This window comes from Lagopus muta, chromosome 5 (genome assembly GCF_023343835.1).
Source record: "Lagopus muta isolate bLagMut1 chromosome 5, bLagMut1 primary, whole genome shotgun sequence".
Taxonomy (NCBI): domain Eukaryota; kingdom Metazoa; phylum Chordata; class Aves; order Galliformes; family Phasianidae; genus Lagopus; species Lagopus muta.
This window is the reverse complement of record NC_064437.1, coordinates 25,807,592-25,831,193: the sequence shown is the minus strand read 5'-3', so window position 1 is coordinate 25,831,193 and position 23,602 is coordinate 25,807,592. Positions and strand designations below refer to the sequence as shown.

General features: G+C 48.5%; 1 protein-coding gene across 1 annotated transcript in view; it reads left to right on the top strand.

The window, feature by feature from the left end:
• PAPPA2 (pappalysin 2) overlaps nucleotides 1–23,602 on the top strand; it is a 71,936-nt gene that overhangs the window by 22,410 nt on the left and 25,924 nt on the right. Inside the window, exons 4-14 of the mRNA XM_048945855.1 lie at nucleotides 3,545–3,838; nucleotides 4,331–4,523; nucleotides 6,073–6,194; nucleotides 7,166–7,658; nucleotides 8,096–8,224; nucleotides 8,622–8,713; nucleotides 8,964–9,157; nucleotides 10,378–10,512; nucleotides 12,907–13,042; nucleotides 13,269–13,488; nucleotides 22,438–22,609. Of these exons, the coding sequence (XP_048801812.1) occupies nucleotides 3,545–3,838; nucleotides 4,331–4,523; nucleotides 6,073–6,194; nucleotides 7,166–7,658; nucleotides 8,096–8,224; nucleotides 8,622–8,713; nucleotides 8,964–9,157; nucleotides 10,378–10,512; nucleotides 12,907–13,042; nucleotides 13,269–13,488; nucleotides 22,438–22,609 (2,180 nt within the window). The remainder of the gene's footprint in view (nucleotides 1–3,544; nucleotides 3,839–4,330; nucleotides 4,524–6,072; nucleotides 6,195–7,165; nucleotides 7,659–8,095; nucleotides 8,225–8,621; nucleotides 8,714–8,963; nucleotides 9,158–10,377; nucleotides 10,513–12,906; nucleotides 13,043–13,268; nucleotides 13,489–22,437; nucleotides 22,610–23,602) is intronic.

Genomic DNA, 23,602 nt, shown 5'->3' with positions numbered 1-23,602 from the left:
TGGCCCTGCCTTCCCACCAGGTGCTCCATCACTGCTTCAAGCTGTGACTTAGCATTTCTTCTACAAAATACCGGCAAGCAGCAACTGTGCTTACTGAAGTGCAAAAGACAATGACTGACTTGGAGAACATGACCCAGTCTGTGGTGTTTCTGTAGGCCATGTTTCAGCTGCTGTATAGCTACAAGACAGAGATAACTTGCAGCCAGCCAGCAGCAGAGGCAAAATCTGAAGTCTGTTTGCACTTCTCCATGTAGCCATAATTACTACCTTGATGTTTCCACTATACTCACAGTGAGTTCTTCTCAAATTCAGCGTGTTCTTGCTTGGAATCCAGAGTTCATATTCTGAGAACTTTCTTGTGCATCTCTTTAACTACAAAAGACAGGGATGAAGAATTCCCATCCTATACAAAATTCATCCCTCCGCAACAAAAAGCCTTATCTCAGAATCCCAGCAACGCAATAATATAAACACTTTAAATTTTGTGTATCTGCAGGAGAACTGTATTTGCACAAACACGGTAGGAAGGCAACAGAATCATGAATATTTGAAGTTATAAACGTTTTCGGTGGTTATATAAGCTGAGGCCATCTTCTGTAGTTATATAAGCAGAGGCCAGCTCATATATCTGGCTGAGGTCACTGGATCCTGAAGGAGGGCCAGTCGTTCCATCAAAGGTACCTTAGGCAATGGCCATCTTCCTGTCTGACTAACGGTCATGGGTTTGTTCCATTAATTGCTGTGACTCAGTGCTTGGGGAAGGCTGGCCTGCGAGACAGGTTTAGCTTTGCAGTTTGCTTTGCTGTTCCTGAGTGTGTGTTCTCTGAAACAGCCCTGAACCAAGAGCAGTTTGGCTTCTTTGGGGTCAACGCGAAGCAGAGCCCATCTGCATTTGCTCGGTCATTACAGCCAGAAGAGCGAGGTCCTGGGACTGGGAGCTCCTGGTTGTGTAAACGGTGATCCTGGGGGTCAGGCATGAGAAGGAGGGCTCAGTTCAGTCCATCTCCCAGAGGAGAGACAGAGATGAGGGGAAGGTCTGATGTGCAGAGTGCCAGAGAGGAGACTGGTCTTGTTGCAGTGGGATGATGCAAACACTTCCATAGCTTCACAGCTAGGACCCTCCAAGAGGGCAAACAAAGCATCCGGGTCTGAAGCAGGGGCTCTCTGCAGCTCTTTGCTCACCAGGAAGCTGGGGGAGAATGGAGGTTCTGGAAATCAGGCACAGTTCTCATGCTGTTTTTAATCCTGCCATCTAATTAGCCACACAAAGTACTAAAAATACAAATGTCCTCATGGAGTGTGGGGGAGGAATGGGCTAGGGGAAGCCAGCAGCGAAGAGGGAGCAATAGGGTATCCCAGCCTTGGCATTTCTCCCTCCCCTGTGACAGCTCTCTCCCTCCTTGTATTGGAATCCCATTTTTTTTTCCCCCTGTTTGGGAAGAATATCGGGTTTCTGCTGGAAGGAGGACAGTTTGGTTGCAGAGCCTCTGGTGCCCCTCTGACCGTCTCTGTGGTTAGTGCTGCAGGATGCATGCAGGGCTTTCACATTTCACTTCTTTTATTTATGAACATTATTTTCTTTCTGCATGCACATTCCTCCTTCCAGACCTTTGGGCAGGCAGCTCCCCGCCTTGTTCAGGCTTGGGTTTGGCTGCAGAGATGTCTTTTCTTTCTGTTTTGTTTTGACTAAAGTGAAAAGTAGCTTTCTCTCTCCCCACTGGGCTCTCCACCTATGGGGTGCCCTCTGTATTACTTATCAGCCTGATAAATGGGAGAGGGTCAGCGTACAGAACCCTTCTGAATGAGAGGACACAACTGAACGTGGAGGTGCTGAAAGGATTTTCAACCCCTCAGCTCCTTATGGATCGAAACCAGTCATAAACCAGTAGGAACAGGAGCTTAAGCAGTGCAAGCTCCTTTGCTCTGGTGTTCTACAACTGGGGTGAAAGAGAACATAGCAATGTTGTAGCCATCCTTTGCTCTGGGCCGACAAACTGCCCTCCATGCAGGAGAAAGAACAACCAGCATGAGTTTTCAGCTAGGATATGGTGCCACGTCGCAGCTTGTTGTTGTCTCCCACCTTTCCACACACCACACAACACAGGACGCTCCATAGAAGATGCCACCCCTATTTCTTCACCCCCCCCTTCAACCTGTTGGGTTTGTAAGCATTGCTCAGGACACCTCTAAGGGCTCCTTTCCAGCCCAACCCAGTGTTTGTCCAGCATGGCTCCACAAGAGGAGTCACAGTTCTGCTGATCCCCTGCCAGGGACACTGTGATCTGGAGGCAGCCCTCTCTTGGAAGGAATGCCCTGTACTCGAGGACATGAGGGAGTCTGGTAGTGCACGGAGCTGATTCAGGAGCAGAATTCAAGCTGTCCATGCTGTGGCTGGAGATGGGATCACACCGTGGCCCTCTGCCAGTTTTAACTTTGCTGGCAGGGGCAGCAATCAGAAGCAAAGATGCAGTAGCCAAAACTTTGCTGCGAGGTAGCTGGCACAGAAAATCCTCCAGGGTCTTGCAAAGGAGGGAGCAAGCTGTGTCAGAGCCAACTATACACTGCACTGCCATTCAGGACAGCTGGGTTAACAGCAGTGGGATAAAACCAGCTTGCCATGCCATTCTGCTTTTGCTCCTGCACCATAGGCAGCGTGGAGGAGATAGGGGAGCAAGGAAGGGGGAGGAGATGGCTACTGAAAAGCAAGAGAACGGGGAGAAAGGAAGAAGAGTTTCCACTGAGGTCTCCATTTGGGCAGAATAAAGAAAAGGAAGGAAGAGAGGAGAAGAGGGAGAAGTTTTGTTCTGGAGCACCCAGCATGGGCAGTTTCCCAGCAGGTGTGGCATACAGCCATTACAGAACTTGCACCCTGGAGCAGAAGTCAGAGATGTTGGCATTGAGCAAAGGCTCTGCTCCTTTTAGCTTTCCTCAGCATCACTGCTCCTTGCTTTTCTCACTGCAGGCAGGTGGGCAGGAAGGAGAAACGCTGTGTCCTGCAGGGTGTTTGGGACAAGATCGGCATGGACCTGCCCCTGCTTTTCAGTCTTCTTTTGGGCTCATGCTGAATGGTGCTTCCAGCTGGCAAAGCCAAGTGTGTCAGGACTTTGCTAAGCACTTGTTCTCCTCTTCTGCCTTAGGAGCAGACATCAGCTTTAGCCACCTGAGCCTGTAGGCAAGCTGTCTAACCTAGGGGGAGATCTTTTGTCCTCTGGTCCAAAAGACAATCACTGCGAACTCATTACATTTGCTCTGGCTCTGGACTTTGCTTGGAGTTGTGTGCACCAAAGCAGATGCTGACTTATGGGAAAAGACACAGAGGGAAATGCTAGCTGAAATTATTGAAAGCTTTGAGGGCATCAGTGTGAAAAAAGAGGAGAAACCACTCGATGTTTTCCTGCGGGAACGGTGGATATGTCCACCTTCAGGTCTGAATCTGGCATCCCAGCTGTGACCTGAGCAGCACAGAGTTTCAGTCAGCACAGGTGAGTCACTGCAGCCTGCTGTCACTTTCTCCTCATGATGTTCTCCGTGCTTGCAATTTCAGGTGGTGTTGTCCTCAACCCTGCGTATTACGGCGTGCCTGGCCACACGAACACCATGATCCACGAGGTGGGGCACGTCCTGGGGCTGTACCACGTCTTCAAGGGAGTGAGCGAGCGGGAATCTTGTGATGATCCCTGCAGGGAGACAACTCCATCTATGGAGACAGGAGACCTCTGTGCTGACACTGCCCCGACCCCAAAGAGCAAGCTCTGCCGGGACCCAGACCCTACCAACGACACCTGTGGCCAGATGTATTTCACGGGAACACCCTTCAACAACTACATGAGTTACACTGGTGAGCTGCTAGAAATTGGAAGGGGTGAGCGTTGCTAGTAAGCTGGGTTTCTCTTCCTTCCACCTTCACACACAGCCCCCCTTTTTGTGTGCTCCTCTCTGGTGGGCAGGGATGCGACAGGCTGAGGTCAACCCGTAAGAATGTAAAGTCAGACCTTCACGTTCAGCCCTTTGGGTTCTATTTCTAAGGGCGTGCTGAGATGGGACGGTGTTCCTCCTATCAGCATAGGAGCACCGCAGCCCGCAGAGCAATTCTGCTGTACGGCAGGGTGATGGGCCTCGCAGATCGGAGCCGCCGTGCGGCTGCTGAGGCAGCGCCATCTTGTGGCATTGGGGACACACGACACCAGCGAAGCCTGGCCGGGGAGCCGCAGGCGTCTCGCACTCATCCCCCAAAAGAGCGTTTGGGGATCGGGGAAGGTGCACGCTGCAGTGCCCCCCATCCAGTCCTTGCCACCCCCAGCCCGACCTATATGTTTCCCTTCGTTCCCAGACGATGACTGCACCAACACCTTCACCCCCAACCAAGTGGCCCGGATGCATTGCTACCTGGACCTGGTGTACCAACGCTGGAGCCAGGGCAAGAAGCCCACGCCCATCCCCATCCCACCCATGGTCACGGGGCAGACGCAGGATTCCCTCAGCATCTACTGGCTGCCCCCCATCAGCGGTGTGATCAATGAGAGGTGAGAGCTGCTGCTGTCATGGTTGCTGCAATGGTCTGGGGCTTGCACAAGAGCCTGATGAAGGGTCCAAGAAGCCCCCTGAGGTCCAGACTCAATCTTAAAGCTCTCTGCCCATATGCTGCAGCTGAAGCCTCATGAGTGATGTTCTCCTTGCATTGGCTTGTATGAGGGGATCTGCTGGCAAAGCTGCTCAGCACAGAGCTGGGAGGTGGACAGGAGCCTTTCTGGAGTCGGTGAAGGCTTTGAGGGGGCTGGCATGCCTTTCACACCCCCCGCCAGCTGGCAAGCCTCAGCCCATCCATACGGGCAGCCATCCCTGCAGCTGCCTGGTGATGAGGGGAGATACACAGCCCCCAACCTTTCCCTGCCCCTGGGCAGCTCCAGCAGAGCCCCCTGCTATGAGAGCAGGCTGCTGCACCAGGCTTTGCCACCAGCCTTCTGCTGTCGGGGTGCTGGGAGGGGAAGCCAAGGAGCGATGGGAGGCGATGCCAATTCTTAAACCCAAGAGTGCAATCACGGAATGAAAAATGAGCTTCATTTAGCACTTATTGTATAAAATAGCCATTTACTAGGAGGAAATGCAGCCTTGTGGTTAAGGCAGGGAGCTGGAACCGCAAAAGCTGGGTTTCGTTCCCAGTGCTGTCACAGGCTCCCGGTGTAAGTAACTGGGGGTAAGTCAGGAAACGTTTCAAGCAGGAGAAACAATGCTGAGGAATCAGAGTCACTGAGCTAGCGAGCTGTGCACAGCCTCAGTGTCTTCTCTTCCTCCTGATAGTGCTGGGAGGTCAACGGAGATCTGGACAAGCCTCCAGCACTTCTGCTAAGCAGCCCCTCTTACTAAACCTGTCCAGTTTCCACCAGGTTTCAGGTCTGTGCTTTTATTACTGGACAAGAGGAGACTTTGAAGTTGTTTTAAAGATTTTTTGCAAAGCTGTCCTCTGCAGTTCAAACAAAAAACATTGTTTAAGGAGCTGGGACAAGCAGAGGGTCTGTGCTCTCTGCCTTCTCAAATAAATGGTGATGAGCAAGAGCCTGACCCCTGCCCAGACATGAGAGCCTCACAGTGCTCATGGCCTTGAGTCAACCCAACAAATCACTTTGGTGGGACTGGAGCAGTTTGTGAGCAGACTCTTCCAGGACTCTCTGGGACTACCCAGAGGGAATCATAGAATCCTGACATTTGAAAAAAGACCTCGAAGGACATCTAGTCCAACTATCAACACACTCCACCATGCCCACGTCACTCAGTGCCACATCTCCACAGTTCTTGAACACCTCCAGAGACAGTGACCCCACCACCTTCCTGGCAGCTTGTTTGAATGCCTTGCCACTCTTTCTGAGAATATATATTTTTTTCTAATACCCAATCTGAACCTCCCCTGGCACAACTTGAGGCCATCCCCTTTTGTCCTATTGCTGTTACCTGGGAGAAGAGGCTAGACCCCTAGAACGAAATCTAGGTAGACTACGATCCTGCCTGGGTAAACTTGGATGGTAAATGAACTGGTCACAATTACACATGTTGTTCCTCTGCATCTCTGGTCTGCAGGGAACTGGATCCGCTTTGCGATGACTGTGCTGAGGATGGCACTTTTCGGCAATATGTGCACGAGGCCTCATCCCCTCGGGTCTGTGATTCCTCTGGCTACTGGACCCCAGAAGAAGCAGAAGGTAAACTCTTCTCTTTCCTTGGCTGTGAATCCCCCGAGCAGAGATGAGGTTGGAAAAAGAAAATGGAGCCTTTCTCTGAGAGAGCTAATTGTCTGCTTGTCAGGGAGGCTCACTAATGCAGGAGAAAAACAGGTGAAGCGATCTCACAGGCTGTCTGTACTGTCCGTGCTGTTGTTGGAATGTGTGGATCCAGAGGACCTGCTGGTTCTGTGCATTTGCATGTGCATCAGCCACCAAGGCTGACAGAAAATGAGTGAGGGCTGAGAAAGTACAGCTTGGACTTTATTGTCCCCATGGATTGAAGCCCATGCACTGAGAACACGAGTGTCAGGATGTAGCTGATGCTCAGCATCTGAAAACTCATCTCTAGATTTTGCATTTCATGGGATTATCGCTTGCCAGCAGTACAAATCACACACACATGCACAAAGGCAAGTTGAAGAAATACACAAATTTGTGCTTATTCAGTGATACCAAACAAATGAAAGCTTGGCTCATTTATCTTCAGTGGTTCCTGTTTCCCCCGCCTGTCTGATTCACTGGCAAATTAAAACTACAGCTGGAAGTATTAGATGTTATTTTCTCCTTTGCATCAGCCTGTAATTACCACAAGCGCATGTTGGCTCTGTTGAAAAAGAGACAGGTTTGGGGTTTTTTAGAAGACTGATGCAGGCTTTAAACAGATGCAGGCTTTGAACTACTGGGCCCCAGGGGATGCTTGCAGTTTTTGGTGAAGATGAGAGTATTTCACTACACAAGAAATCTGGTGATGCTTGGTGGGACTGAAAGCCCAGAGCTACGTTTCTCCTGCTGAGTACAATAGAAATGCACTAGGTCTGCAGCTGATGCAGCATGCATCTCCTCATCTCCATTGGTTGAATGGCAGTAAGACAAGACTATGCAGATCTGATGCTTGTGTGTGTAACCAGGAGGTGGGTCCTCACCTTTTGCTCTTCACTCCTCCTGCCCAGGCCCCCCAGATGTGGACCAGCCCTGCGAGCCCAGCCTGCAGGCCTGGAGCCCAGAACTCCACCTCTACCACATGAACATGACAGTGCCCTGTCCCCAGCCAGATGGCTGCATCCTGGAGCTGCGCTTCCTGCACCCTGTCTACCCCGATTCCCTCACTCTCTGGACCACGTACCTCTCCACAGATGCTCCCAAGGCACTGGCTGACATTGAAATCCTGATGGAGCAGGGGGAGTCCATCCATTTAGGCCCGCTGGACACTTACTGTGACGTTCCCTTTACCGTAAAGCTCAACATCCACAAAAAGGTGTCCGGGGTCAAAATCTACACCTTTGACGAGAGGATGGAGATAGACACGGCCCTGCTGACCTCCCTCCCTCACAGTTCCCTCTGCTCCTCCTGTAAGCTCATCCAGTACCGCGTCCTCCGGGATCCCCCTTTTGCCAATGGTTCCCCTGCCACCTCTGTGCAGGTGCACCGTGAGTTTGTCGACACGTGAGTGCTGCCTTTTGGTGCCAGTGTGAGTTCTTATTGTGAGAACTGCCGTGCTCAATGCTGTGAGCAGATTCCTTGTTCAGAGTTCAGGAAGCCTGCTGTAGCCCTGTTGTGCTAGTACAGCCCTTGCTAATGAGAAGCAGCTCGTTAAACCCAGAAACATAACCAGTAAAATGATTGTTAGAGTTAATGCAACTTCGCCCCAGCTCAGACCCTAGGGGAAAAAAAAAAAAAAAAGGCAGGCCCCTCTGCATGACATAGCAGCAACCCTCTTCGCACAGCCCCTGCCTCTGGCATTTTAATGTACGAAGACATATATCAAACCATGATGCTGCCTGGGTACAGACATATGATTTTTATAGCCTGGGTGAGCAAATTTGTTGCAGATGAATGGATTCTTCTCTCCTGCTCTTTGTTCATGCTTTCTGTTCCTGCAGGGAAGTCACCCCTGGGCAAGTGTACCGCTATCAGGTGCAGGCAGTCTCTGGGACAACCTTGGGAGAAGCATCCCCACCACTCGTACATGTCCATGGAGCACCCTACTGTGGGGATGGAAAGGTGACTGTGTAAGTCAAGAAACCCCTTCCTCTCAGTGGAGGGTCTTGAAGCTGTCGGGTCACCCTGCTCCAAAGAGAATCATGGGGTTGGTCCTCCAGTGAGGGGTATATGACTGTGTTGAGTCCTCCCATCAGAATGGGCTATAGAGCTTATGTTTGTGAAACATCGCATGTAAAGGAGATGGAGGCACTCTGTGTGAGGGGCAGGGTCTGGATGAGCAATCCAACCTGAACACTCTCCCTTTTTTAATCTCCTGGAAAGATGTGGCCCCTTCCTTCCTTTATTTCACATGTTGTCCTTCTTTGGAAATGGACCCAAGATATGGAGTCCTCACTTGTTATTAGGAAGAAGCACCTAGGAAATGTGAATCAAAGGTGTGAAAAAATCCTGCTGTGGTCCTTATAGGAGCCTGGAAGAAGAATGCGATGATGGGGATTTGCTGGATGGAGATGGCTGTTCCAGGAAGTGTAAAAAGGAAAAAGGCTTCAACTGTGTGGGTGAGTCCAAACGGATTTAGGCAACCTTACTCAGCAGGAATCAAGCAGTGAACTACTCACACCTCCCTCATCGCAGTCCATAGCACCACATCACAATAAAATGTCAGTCTGCAGCTGGGGTCATCTCCAAGGCATGCCAGGTCCTTGAGATGGGAAATCCCAAGGCCAAGTGGCCAGCATGCCTCCTAGGACAGGAAATACGTGTGGCTGGATCTCAGTTTGTAAGCAGGGCATTCTCCATCTCCTCTAGGGGAGCCAAGCCTGTGCTATGTGCATGATGGAGACGGTGTGTGTGAGCCCTTCGAGAAAACCACCAGTGTCATGGATTGTGGTCCCTACACACCAGATGGATTCATGGACCTGTGGGCAGCAAAAGCTTTTGCCTCTCATCAGGATGAGAAGTCCTGCCCTGTTTCCTTGGTCACCGGAGAGCCCATTGCAAAGGTGAGATTAGGCATGATAAAAATTAAAAAAAATAAAAATAAAAAAGTCTTTAGGTCTTTTCTAGCAATGTCCATGTAGTAAAGCTGGGGAATTCACTGCCTGTGCAGGAGTGTACTAAAGAAGAAATAAAAAAAAATAAAAATAAATCAGTGCAACTCTGGACTACTGTGTTCCCATGCAGAGAGCCAGCAGATGACTGGGACATTTCTTACATCCCTCTTTCAGCAGTTCCTAGGGCCAGGAACTGCAGTGCATGGAGGTCTCATCCAAACAAGGAGCATCTCCTCTGTACCATACAGTTTGACAAATAGTGACCACCCCATCCCATCAGCTTGATGTGCAACTTGGAGTGTATGAGAAATGCTATAAAGTCAAATAAATAAATAAATAGAATACCCTATAAGGTGAGGGCCTGAAAGGATAAAAATCACACATGCATCAACATCTGCGTTGCTCTCAAGCTCTCTGTTCTGGAGCCAAAGCAAAAATCAATGGGAGAATTCCCATCTTTCATATAGGTTTTGGAGCAGGGCCCTGGAGGTCTAGAACGGGATTTCACATGATCAGTTTTAACATAATGTGTGTGTATTCTTTGCTAACAAACTGAAGAAGGGGAAGAAGTGTAGAGAGGGCACATATTTAGCTATCTGCACGTGCACTTCAGTTGACATAATGTAAGGCACATTCTTCACAAGATCCAAATCATCATTAAATTGTTAGTTCACAAGTGTTTAGTGAGCAGCCTTGGCCTCAGGTGCCTGCTGCTCTAGGAGGACACATGTACTTATCTCCTAGGCTTTGTCCTGCAGGCCTATGGAGATGGCTGAGGTTACTGATGTGGCTGAAATCTGGCATTCAGGCAAACAGTTTGCATCTTCAGATCTTGTTGAGTCAGTCACAGAGACTGTGGTCCTCCTACCATCCTAGAGCCTGGTCATTACTGCCGGTCATTAGTCCCACAGGTGCTACCTCAAGATCTTATTTACAGCATCCTAAAAGGACAAAAGTCTAATGTGCATGTGGTGCATGTGGTGGATGTTTATCTGTCAGTCCCACAAACTAACTACCTTCATGCTAGGAAATACCGTATCTCTGCTTCACATTGCATTGTGCCTTACTTTAGAGAATAAGAGAACTTGCAAAACCTTTCTCCCACTTTCTTCTCTTCTTTCTGTATTAAAAAAAAAAAAAAAAGCAAACCAGAAATGCTCTCCTTTCAGGCATGTAAATCCTACCTTCACGCTGTGCCAAAGGACCTTTCCCAGGCTGCTTGGTTCCCATGCGCTCCCAGCCAAGAGAATGCTCAGGATCCAGATGAGAAGATGCCCTTGAGTGGAGAGAGAGTTTGGCTGAAGGTAAGCAAGGTGTGCAGTCAGGGATGAGAGGATTCGCTTGCCTTTGCCCCAGCACTTTGGTGACCAGAGCCACTTCTTTTCTGTCCTTCTGTAGGAGCCATAGGAGTCTTAACTGCTGCTCAGATTGGGCTGTGTACCTCACTGAACTCTTTGTAAAGCCCACAGCAGCCAGCCACGGTATGCAGGTGCTGTCCCTGCTGACCCCATACCAGTCCTGGGGGCTTTGGGGCTTTCAGGAGAGAGCCTGGAGCATCAGACCTCTTCATCCCAGCAGGCAGAGGAGCAGGGAATGGAAGAGCCAAGGGTTAGACCTAAGTGATTTTTACAGCACTGATTTTCTGGCTGCAGCCGTGGTGCAGAGGTTTCATGGCTCCTGTCTGGTGTTGCTGGAAAGCTGGGCTTGCTGCCTCCTTGCAGCCTGAGGAACACCTGGCCTGCATTGCTGGAGGCCTTTTACACAGCACATCAGCCTGGGGCTCTCAGAATCACACGGCAGAACCACAGAACAGCTTCAGCTGGAAAGGGCCTTAAAAATCATCTAATTCCAACCCCCTGCTGTGTGCAGGGCTGCCACCCACTCAAACCAGAGTCAAACTTTGCTGCTGCCTCTCTACCCTCTGAGCTCCTCTGCTTCTCCAAAGAGATTCCTTAAACTGTTGTGTTTTTTTTTTTCCCTTCCTTCTGTCTGTGCTCACAACCTACTTTCCAGCTTCAGTCTTTAGTGCCAGCCATGACAAATGGACCTCCTTTCTTCTTTTGCTGAGCACGAAAGCAGAAATCTCCCTCTGCCCTACCTAGATGAAAGCTTGCTTTCCACCTCTCACCAGGGGTTAAAGCATGTTCCAGTTTTATTGGAGCTTGTGGTCAGTTCTCTTCCTCTATGGATGTTTATATTAAAGACTTTCATTACTGGTTCTCCATGCTCTCTTTAAGAGTGCTATTATTTTCCATCCATAAAATTATTTATGGACTAGTAATAAATATGCCTCTTTTTTTCTCCTTTTTTTTTTTTTTTTTTTTTTTTTCCTTAATAGTTTGCCTGATTGGTAACATATTGGGTTGGGAAAGATGGATTCTTGTTGACAATTTACTTAGCACACCCGCCTGCATGGCCAGGAACTGTTCACACATGGATGTGCACAGTTTCATGGCTACCAATCCCCATGGCCATTTTAGAGCTGCACCTGTGTCACGAAGGCTAAAAACATGCCACAAGGCTTGTCATAGGGTAGGAATTACTTCCCACTGTCTTGCTGAAGAGGTGGCACCAATGAGCAAGGGAAACTTTGGGTCAGGCTGTAGGCAGGCTGAGGGCAAGAGGTGCACATGGCTGTGCCACCTAATGAGGCATCTACTGTGCAGATGGGAATAATTACCATTTGCAGATCTGTGGCCATGCTTTGTTCTCTGTTTCCAACACATCTGAGGAAGAGAGGAATCAAAATCACTTGGAGGCAAGTCAGGATGCGTAACACACAGGAAATTAAACGGGAAGGGGGAGAGAGAGGGAGAAGAGAAATTAAGATAGCTTGCTGTGGTCAAGCATGAAATATGTAAAAATAAATTAAAAATATGAAAAAAAAAAAAAAAAGAAAGAAAGGAAAAAAAAAAGAAGGAAAGAACTGGGATGTTAAATGAGTCAGCTGCTGTGGCTTTAACTTGGGGCCACTCTGCAGGCTGGCAGACCTGAGCTGATGCAGAAGGATTTCTCCTGCTCCAGTCTATGCCAATGTCTCTTCCACCCTTTGTATGCTGAGTGAGGATGGGGAACAGTGGGGATTATACCTTCATCAGCCCCATACCAGCACTGGGGTAGAGCCGAATCCCACAATACCTATAAGCAATGCCTGATGTGATCAGCTGGGACTTCTCCCAAACACAGCTTTGCTTTGAATTCCTGGGATCCAAGTATACCTATGTTCAACACAAACACTCTGTAGAGTGGAACTGAATCAAAACACATCTTGGTGCCAGGGTAGGGGAGAAAAACATTGCTACCCTCTTACTTCCAAGGAACATCTGCCCCACCATACTCGATGGCATGCATTTCCTGGTTGTCTCCTGTAGCTTTCATGGCTGCAGACAAGCAGGAAGCTGTTGGCTCCTTCAGCAGGCAGGACATTCTGCCACAAATCTTTCCCCATGCTGACTGACAGACAGCCCACAATCACTCCAAGTGCTGGGGCCAGTTCTCATCCTCAACAGAAATATTGCAGTGGTGCTATTCGTGGCTGTGCTCTCTAGATGCACCACTTGTGGTGTGCATGGAAGGTGAGAGAGGGGGCTGTCTGAGTTTTGGTTAAGAGCTACCCTAGTCCACCTCTCTCCCTCGGGATCACAAAGGTTACATTAGGTGTCCTCGCTCTCAGGGTCTCCTTTGCTCTCCTTGCCCAGGTGTGCTTCGAGAGACCCGTGGTGCCAACCGCTGTCCTACTCTTCCTGGCCTCTGATGGCACCATCTCAAGCAATCAGCACAAACCCCGGGTGACCGTCCAGCTGGGTGATGTGGATGGGCTGAACCACTCTTTGGGTGAGCATCCTGTGTGCTGTGCCACCTGTCCATAGTGTCTTGGTAGGGACACTGGCAGCCACCTGTCACTGATTTGGGAGCTGGTATCCCTCTTTCACCTTGCAACACTTTCCGCTTCCCAAACGTTGTTCCAAGCTGATCCATTGGAATGTATGGGCAAGCAGGAGAAGAAAACCAAAATGAGAGAAAGAGCTCCCAGCTAGCAACTTCTTTCTACTTCTTGCAGGGACACATGAGCTGTCATGCCAGCAAAACCCACTCATCATTAGCGTGACCCACGGGCAGGAGCCACCATCCCTCTGGGCTGGATCAATGCTGCTTAACTTCTCCTCACCACTTGTGGGCATTGCAGCTGTGGCCCTACGGACACTGGCTGTGCCCAGCCCCTCCGAGCCCCCCATCTGCCTGCTGCAGCACAAGGAAGGACATGGCCAGCAACACTACAGGTATTGCCTCCCCAGGTTCTCCTCCAGGGGCTCTGGGCTTCAATTATAATGTTTTTACATCTATATGCTTGCAAGCATGAACTTGAGTGGTGGGATTGGATCTGATGGCTTTCAGAGCTCCCTTCCAACCCCAACAATTGTGATTCACTCTTTGAGTTTTTTCATGGCTATTCTCTGGTGGGTTTGGAGCTGTCACTGGAAAGTCCAGTGTCAGTAGACTCGATTTGTTTATATTGCTGTAGAGGAAATAGGGCTGGGGAAAAAAAAATTAGCATATGGCCTGTGCGTCTGTATAGAGCTACACTAAAGGGCTATTTCCTAATGGCAAAACAAAGTTCTCCCTTCTAAGAAGTTGTTAGTGAAGGGTACTGAAGCTGAAATGTGGGTTTCTTCTATATACGCTTTACCAACATCAAGATCATCAAATCCAACCGTTGACCCGTCACCACCATGTGCAATACAATATCATCTTATCTCACCCCATTCTTCCACACACCACTGGGCACATTGGTCCCCACTGCAGCTGGCACCCTCCCTGTGCTGACTTGTGCTGCCTCACTACAGTTTGCTAGTATGACAGTAGCAGCCACACGCTAATTAATTGATGTCAGGCATTCAACAGTGCCCACCTGTCTTTGTAAAGCTGTAAATGAGAGGCAGTGTTTACAGAATGGGGAGCTCTTTCCAAGCAAGAAAAGTAAGGAAAAACACAAGGAAGGACCAATATCCAACGTAGACTAAGCCAAGAGCACGCCAGAAATGCAGATGCAAGGAGGATGAGGGGATTGTGCTCAGGTTCATCCAGGAGGGGCAGTGGGGCTGGCAGCCCCTGGTTATTAAATCCCTGAACTGGGAGTGCTGTGTTTGAGCCTGAGCTTTTGTGGAAGCACTGAGAACAAAGGGCTCTGGCTGGGGTCATCATATCACTGCTGCCATCCTTACTTTTCTTCTGTTGATGACCCTGGATGGACAAACATCCCTGATAATGAATGAGTGTGTGTGCGCCTGTCTAAAAGCTTGTGTGATCATGGTACGATTGATTTATGTTGAGCCCTGGAAGCTGTGAATATCCTGTAGTCGCTTTTGACTTTTTTTTTTTTAAAGTGCATGTGTGATTTATACAGAAACATAAATCAAGGTGAGTCAGCATATAAATATTATTCTCAGCCTTACATTAAAGGATCAGTGTCCACCTGAAATGCAGACTGTTTCCTCCTGGTAGCTGTTAGAGCTATGTACACACATGCTTCCAAGCCCCCAGCCAACTGATGTGGTTTTTCAATTACGTTTTCTCATCTTTTAAAATAATTTTTATTCTCTCATTGCTTGGGAGCTTCCCATCCCCCCTCAGAAGTGACTGAAAGGAGGAGCAGACTAACCAGACATAGCTGAGCATTGCTTGTGTATGGGCAGATGTAAAAGGACAAACAGCAGAAAGTGAATGTTATTCTCTTGAAAGCTCCGTAGAAACACATAGCTGGTGAAAGAGGAGGAAGTCCAAGGCCCTGTCAACTTATTTCTGTTACACATCAGCAGCTCCACAGCAGGGAAGATTCCTAGGCACATCCCACCTGTGGGAAAAGCATTGAGTCTCACACAGCCAACAGGCTCAAGTGATGAAGTGCAAGCCTGCTTCGCTAGCACCAAAGCACACAGTGCCTGCTGTCCCCTGCAAATGACCATGGAAGGACCCAATGGGACCCTTGAGCCTCCCCTCTCCTTTCTCTTGCCTGCAGCACTGAGATCTGAAGGTGTAGTGCCACAGCTGGGCAAGAGGAAGGCAGCCAAGGAGCTGGTCTTTGGAGAAGACATGTTCTAGAGTGGCTTCTCCTGGCCAGAGATTCCAGCCATTAGCAGAGGTTGGGCGCAGGGCTGAAATAATCCAAATTACACTGTCTGAAGATGTTTCTGCTCATCAGCCAGGCTGCAAGAGCACCCAAGTGGTTCTCTTCAGCTCTCTGTTGCCATGAGGCAGCTCCAAGCACCCCAAACATGGGCTGTTCGCCTCTTCGCATGGCTTTCCCTGACCAGCTGTGAGGTGATAGTATGTCAAATTACAGCTTATGCTTGTGCCCTTAGCAAACACACTGAGCAAATCAGATCCACAGAGTCTTAGGAGTAGGAAGTGTTATTTATAGTATTACTCTCTTGGATAAGAGGCTTGAGTATTTAAAGGAGGGTTAAGCTCTAACCTCCAGTACCTACCTACCTCTAGTGGTCTCACTAATAATAAAGGATCTGCCTCTGCTAAGGCAGGAAATATCCAAGTGGTGTTTTTTTTTTTCCCCCCCTCTCATTGTATCCTTTAAAATCTATTTCATCTCCAAAACAAATGTACAGTGGTATTTCTGTTTTTCAGGAGTAATAATTGGTTTCCCATAAAGACAGGTGGAGTCTGGGGGAAAAAAAAAAATCCCCTATAAAAAGAAAAACAACAGGATTATAAATTCTTAAGAGGTTTAGAGATATTTGACTGTAAAAGATCACAGAAGATCTGTATTATTCCAGTAAAGAGCTGAATGGACCATTCACACGCACCTAGCTTCACATACACAGTATGTGCATGTAAGTGCTTTCCTAAAATAACCCAAGAGAGGGACAGTAACAAAAGCAAGAAAGAAATGAGGCTTGCTGACTTTGGTCTAGAAATGCTCATTGCCAAAATAATAAATATGGTGGCTTGGTACTTCTGTAACGTTTTTCATCTTGAAGGATCTCAAAGTGCTTTGCAGGCTTAGGAAAACAAAGGGGTTGCATTTTTGCTGGTGAAATGCAGCAGGCATCAGACACTAGGAAAGCACATCTGTGTTTGGAGGAAAGAGCTGCCTTCTCTTTTCAGAGCTGCTTTGGCCATCACAGGTGGAAGAGCAAGACCACAGCAGGTAGTTGTCCCTCCTCACACATAGCTTCCAGCACCACAAATCCCCTCTCCACTGTCTCTGCAAGCAGCCAGGGCACATTTTTGCCTTCTGAACACAATTAAAATAGGGCAAGGTCAAGCAGAAATCAGGCTTTTAATGAGTGTCCTGAGAATTCCCATCTGTAGATACGGGCGTGCCCAATGTGAAGCCTGACCCAGGGACTCTCCTTTGGGATTGTCCCTTCCCAACCTTAGCAACCCCAAGCTGCACCCAGCTTGAGGAATGCTGCTCCCATCAGGATGCCATCCCACCAAACTCCGGCTCTCAAACTTTCATGCTTTTGTTTACATTTTAAGAACTGAGCCGCAATCCTCCTGTTTTCCTTGGTACGGGCCATAGATCGAACCAAGTTGTTCATTTCCTCTGTTATTTTTATTTCTAGCTCAGCTTTGCTTTTAGACTGCTTTATTTTACGTTAGCATATGCTGGGAAGTGACTTGGCAAGTTAACAGGAGAGGTGATACAAAATGCAGTCTGCATTGTGTTTGTGTTTCCTGCATGACACCCTCAAAATGCTCAATTAACTCAAGAGCTGGCTTTGGCTTTTTTCTATATGGAAAGGGTGTCAGGGAGAGAAAAATCAGATAGAGAAAAAGCATTTTTAACGCATTTCCAAGAGGTAACTGCTCATCAGAGCAGGTTGCCTTCACAGCACTGTGCACATCTTTTACAGGAGAAAACCTCTTAAGAACCAGAGCCATAATCCTGACCACCACCTCCCCACAGCATGGGCTTGCCTTTGCCTTGCCCTCTGCAATCACACTTTCAAAGTGGATGAATGAGCATCCTAATGGGAGTGAACTTCCCTGAGAATGAGCCCAAGCAGCACATCAGTATCTCTGCACAGCCCAGCCATCACAGGAGTACCATAGAGGGGATAACAGCTCCTGTGCAGGGACTGAGAGCCACCTAAGTGTAACGCTATAACGGGACAAAAAGTACAGCAATAGTAGCAAACACTTTTGCTGCTGCGAATGAGAACAAGGACAAATGAAGCAACAACAGACATGAAGGGGAGGGAAAAGAAAAAAAAAAAAAAAAAAAAAAAAAGCTGTTTACCTTGAAATAAGGCCTAAGGTAGGCAGTGATCTCTAGCAAGATACTCTCATCTCCACTGCCAGCCCTTAAATGAGGTCAGGGAAGGGGTGGATCCTGGCTCCATACCTTTCATCACTCAGGTTCATTGCATACACCTGAGCTCCCCTGGGTTGGCCCTGCCTTCCCACCAGGTGCTCCATCACTGCTTCAAGCTGTGACTTAGCATTGAATGAGGAACTACATGACATGAATGAATAATCAAATCAATCTATAGAATCACAAAGGTTGGAAAAGATCTCTAAGGTCATCTGGTTAGACCATCAACCCATCACCACCATGCCCACTAATCACATCCCTCGGTACCACCATGGTATTGGATGGACCAATGAAAATGATTGGATGGACTGATGTAAAGCCCCCACTTTTTGCACTGTGAATATATTTTGGTGCAGTAAACTACAGGAGCTCTCTGGAAATATATTAAGACTGAGCTCCTCTTGTTTCTTTTTCTGCTTTTGCCTCCTATGGCTACAGGAAGGCCAAAAGATCATTTGACATCTTAGCAGTCAGTGCCTTCTCTCTATCTGTGGGGTGGATGACAGCGGATGACTCACAGGGATGTTATTGTTTTGACAAGTTTCTTTGGGAGTCACGTAGAGAAGCAAACACCTTCTCTTGAGGTGGCAACCTCAGTGAAGATCTTAATCAAGAAGCATCACCACCGTTGGGTCTGTACATGCAGCCTGCTCCCACAAGGATGGTTGCCATCAGATTTACCGTAATGCTGTGAGACCTTTCCTCTTCATGAGAAACATGCCCGAAGGGAGAAGAAATTCCCAAGTATTTCCAAAACACCTTTCCTCATTTCCTAGCTATCCTTTTTTTTTTTCAGCATTGGAGTAAACATCTTTTATCTCCCTGATGTTCTGTGCTACAATCTGGACTCCACCAGCGCACATGCAGTGACTACTTTTAACTTCAGGAGGTTTGGCTGAAGGCTTTACCTTTCCATCAGCACCTTCCATAGCCCCCCAGATTTGCACTATCAGATGAACTTCATATAATAATAATTTTCCCCTGTTAAAGTTGGATCTCGAGCTGTTTTAGCAGCAATGTTTGGGTTGAAAGCTTAGGTAGATACTACAGCAATTTATGGATGATTTATTATACTTTAGACAGCTGCACTGTATTTGACTTGGCTTAGTTTGACTTGGGTAAATCCTTCAGTATTCTCCGAGTCCTCTGAAATAATGACTGTAAAATGCAAAACTTTGTCTATTTCAGAATTTGGGATTCGTTACAACAAAATTAGCTGTTCTTACTGACACACTCACCTCTGGTTCAATGTGTTCCCTTGGAGGTGGTTGCCTCTAGCATTATATTAAAGAAGGATCCTGAAGGAAAAGCTCTACTCTAACTCTGTAGAACTGTTCCACTTTCAAAACAAAGCTCTTATCATTCCAGAGCAATCAGGTCCATTGCTTGGCAGAATTTCTCAAATTTCCAGATCTGAAATTTTCTTTGATGTGTGAGTTATGGAACTTGATGAGCCCAGAAATCATGCAGGCTGGTGCTGATGTGGAGTGAGTTAGGAGAAAAAGCTTGCTATTTTGTAAAAATGTTGTTGACAAATCATTAGTCTGAGCTTCAAAAGATGCTGAGATAAAAATGGAAAATGGAAAAAAGAGAGCCAAAACACTGGCTTGCCATACATTTTGTATGGCCTGAATCAGAAATGGCGAAGTGTCAGGAGTTTGCAGCTGTGATACAGGAATTTCATTTATCATCAAAAGGAGAAAGATCTCCTTCATGCTGAGATCAGAACTGGGCTAACTGCACCGTTTCCTTGTCCAGCCTTCTCTGGGGTGTTCCAGCAGCTGGGAGCAATGATTTATGCCACTGTGCTACCTGAGTAAGCAAGGCATGTGGGTTGCAGTGCGGATCTTCTTGTCCTGCATTTGTATGTCAACAGGCTCAAAAGATCCTGTCCCAGAGTATTACAGCAGTATTGGTAACCATAAAAGAAACGATTGAAGCAAGGGGATAGGTAGAATGATGTGTTTTTTTAACTGAGTTTACTGGTGTATTTGGGAAGAGCAGTTTTCAGAGACGTGAGCCCCTCGTTGGCTCTGGAATAACAACATCAGCCTGAGAACTCAGCACCACTCAGAGCTTGGGTACATGCCTCAGATCATGTCCCAGCTGAGGCGTGGTGGGTTTTTGTTAGTCACACAGAGAGTGGTGATAGGTTAATTATCTTCTGGGGCAAGGAGAGAAAGCTAATTATTTCTGAAAGATAGCTATATACACATACAGACAGTGTGCATGAGTGTACATGTGTAGTGCATATAAAAATTAATGTTTCAGTCTCACATTTTGATCCAGAATTATAAATCTCTTACTACCTCTATATAACATTGTCCATATATAACGAGGAAAGAAACTTGCTTGTCTCCTGATCTGCTTTCTACCAGCACCATCAGCTGTTTCCTAACGAGTTGAAAACAAAGCTGTGCCTGGCAGTGCTGAAAGCAATCTGTGCTCTGCCATTTGTTGTTCAGTGATGGCATCATCCCAGCTGCATGGTTGTCCCAGACAATGCGTCTGTCACCACTCGGCCAGCACCCTCAGAGTGGCCCCATCCCAGCTCTGTCCTGGCTGGATGTGCCCATAGGGTGCCACCACCATACAGCCCGGGGTGAGCATGCCCTCTGAAACTCATCGTGGCTTCATGAGAACATTTCATAGAGTCACAGAATCTTTAGAGTTGGAAAGGACCTTTAAAAGTCATCTGGTCCAATTCCCCTGCAATGTATGGGGACATTTACTAATCCATCAGGTTGCCCAGTGCCTGGGCCAGCCTGGTCTTGAAAGTCTCCAGGAATGGGGCATCCACCCCATTAAACTAGGCAACCTGTGCCAGTGCCTCACTACCCTCAGTGTAAAGGACGTTTTCCTTATATCCAATCTAAATCTACCCTCTTGAAGTGTTATGTTGCTTTGGCTCACAGAATCTGTGCAGAACCCAATGGGGCAACCCAACCTACAGATGTCTGGCCATCTGGCTGCTCAACCCCCAGCATTTCCTCAGTGGGAGGGCTGTGACTTGGTGACATAATCCCCCTGTGCCCAGAGGTTATAGGGGTGAGGAGTTCCTTGCTGTGGTGTGTTGTGATGGTCCATCCTATCAGGGCAGGAGGAATGCTGCTCTTTGCTTGTGGTTTCATAGAATCATAGAATCACCAGGGAAGGAAAAGTCATCTGAGGTCATCCAGTCCAACCGTCCACCTATCATTAATATTTCCCACTAAACCACGTCCCTCAGTACAACACGTAAACGTTTCTTGAACACCTCCAGGGACAATGACTCTACCACATCCCTGGGCAGCTTGTTCCAGTGCTTCTTGTGGTCTCCAACACGCTTCCATGCACTGATTTCTTATGTGATAAAGGAAGGGTAGAAGAGGGCAGCTTGGTCCCATTCCCCTTGCACACAGGGCTAGGGCAGAGGCTTTGTCACGGGAAGAGGGCACTGGTGGGGAGCAGAGCAGACCAGGGAAGGTGGCTGCAGGCAGGAGGGAGGGGAGAGGGCTGCAATTGGTACCAGATGCCCTCAGAAGCTAATGACCTGACAAACGCTGCGCTCGTAAAACAAATTCTTTAAAAAGGAAGCAAATGGAAATATAAGCTAGTGAAAGAATTTGCAGCAGTTGCCCTGAAACCATTTCTCACTTCATAAACAGGTCTGCATTGAAAAAACAGCCCCTTTTTTCTTGTTCTCCTTTGTGGTCCCCTCCCGTGCCATTCCTCCCCTCTGTCTGTGCCCACCAGCTCTTTGGAGGCTGTGGCCCACAGGTTTCCACTGTGCCTTTGTCCAGATCTGACAGCACATTGCGTTCCCTTTGCATCCCCGCTGGCAGCAGTTTCTGTGCATTTGTGGAATTCCTGGCCGTGCGTCCTCGGCTGGTGGGGTCGGGCAATGCAAGAGGCAAAAGCAGCACAGTGTTTGCTTTTTGTGTGCCAAACAGTGCACAAAGCTGTGGGCAGTCCCACGCAAAGCGAGGCTTGGCCAGGGAGCAGGGGGAGCGCTAGGGGCTGCTGGCATTTTGGCACTGATACTGCTTGCAGATGGTTAAAAAAGCAAATGAAACAAAACAGCCCTGACTACCAAACGTCCTGGGCATTAGCTTGTGGGAGCAGTTTTGTTAATCCCATGTCGTGCCCTAATTCCATCCCAGTTAATTCATCCATTGGTGCATTTCACTGATGGAGAACTTGGTCTCCTGGCTAATGTTGCTCTCTGCTCTGGGATATTTTGTGATGCTTAATCAATGAACAGCAGGTTTTTGGCAGGGAGCTGCTGTAGTAAGGAAAGGGCTGCTTGTTTCCTGGGAACAGGTGACACCTTGCAGATCTCCTCAGCCCTCTCACAACCTGAGATGGTTCAGAGAGGACGGTTGTTCTTCCCATATCCATGTCTCCATGTCTCACCTTGTTGGCCACAGAGGAGCTTTAGAGCTGGGCAGATGCGTGTTGAGGTAGTCTTGTATGTGTGTTGAGGTAGTCTTGTTGCCAAAGAGCCTAGCAGGTAGTTGGAGGGACATCTCATGGTTGGCTCTCCAGTATCTGCGGAGTTTCCTTCTCCAGCTAAACCCTCTCCTGCAGTTGGACATCTGCTGAGGGTTCTCTGATGTCTTGTGTAGAGTTTGACATACCTGTTGCCCTTCTAATGGGTAGGGGATTTATCGTAGAGTCATAGAAAAGCCTAGGTGGGAAGTGACCTTAAAGATCATAAAATTCTAACTGCTGCCATGAATAGGGTTGCTAACCACCAGACTAGCCTGCCCTTTGCTCCATCCAGAGCTCCCTTCATCTTTCCTTACACATGCATCCAAGACCCGCCAAGCATGCCATGCAGGTGCCAGCTGGCCAGTCCCTTGCTGCAGAATGCTGGGAACCTAGGGCTGATCCTTCCTCTTCTCCTCCACAGCTGTGCGCATGGTGCTTGCACAGGGCTGGGAAGCTGCACGCAGCCACTTCTCGCTCACGTCGCCAGCCTGAACTGCTCCTCAGATGGCCCGAGGCACATGGAGTGCTCCGTCACCTGTGAGCAGGGCTTCGTGCCACGCTCGGGCAGCGGGAAGATCTTGGGCTATGCACAGGTGAGTACCACTGGGATGGCAGTGACTCTTTAGCTGACTGCTGATTTCCAAAGGTTTCCAACCCCAGGCTCCTTGCAGCTTTTCCAGCACATGACAGTCTAACAGCAGCTCTGATGCTGGACTGCAGTGCTGGTTGTCCTGCTTTGCTGCCATCCTCCTGCGTCCCCAAGCTGTCCTCAGCTGTTCCAGGCTAAGTGCCACAGCAAGGGACATCTCAGGCTAAGGCAACACACTCCTGCAGAGGGAGAGGCAGCCATTTCTCTTCTCTGGAAGGAAGGGTTAAACATCCCACGGACATTTTCTCTTTTAAAGTTGAAGTTAGTGGCTTGGGGAAAAAATGAAGTCATTGCAAAGTGACTATATTTAGACGGCTACAGAGAACAGCCTCTGGGAGCTTTTCTTCCTTTGTGCTTTCTTGCCTGAGCCTGTGAGGCAGGGCAGAGGTCAGCATGAAAGGGCTCATCCTGCTTTCCAGAAGGCCAGGATCTGCCTTGTAAATCTCTGAGCCAGCTCCACTCTCAGCCAGTGATGAGGAGACCTGGGATTGGCGGTCCTCAGAGCAGAGAAGCTTGGATGTGGGCAGTCACCTTGGCAGGGCCTTGGGCACAGTGTGTCCTATCCTTAGCTTATTCCTGGAGAGGGGACCGAAGTCTCCAGGACTGAGCTGGCTACCCCACAAGCCCTAGGCAGAGTGTGAACTCACCCAAATGGAGACAGGCAGAGGTGAGTCAGGCCACGGGCACAGGGTGGGTCCTGTTTCCTTCAGAGATCCCCAAGTGCTTACCCTGTTAGGCATTGGGAAGTGCAGTGAGGCAGGAGGGATGCACCCCTCAGCCCTTAGTCACTGGTGAGGTTATTAATTACACAGCACCACAGCTCTGTGAGCCAAGGCAGGCCCTTATCACAGAAGAAAAACAAAATAGACGTGAAGCCATATGAAATAATTCTGCCTTGGGTGACAGTTTTTCTTTGTTGGGCATCAAGATGGGAAAC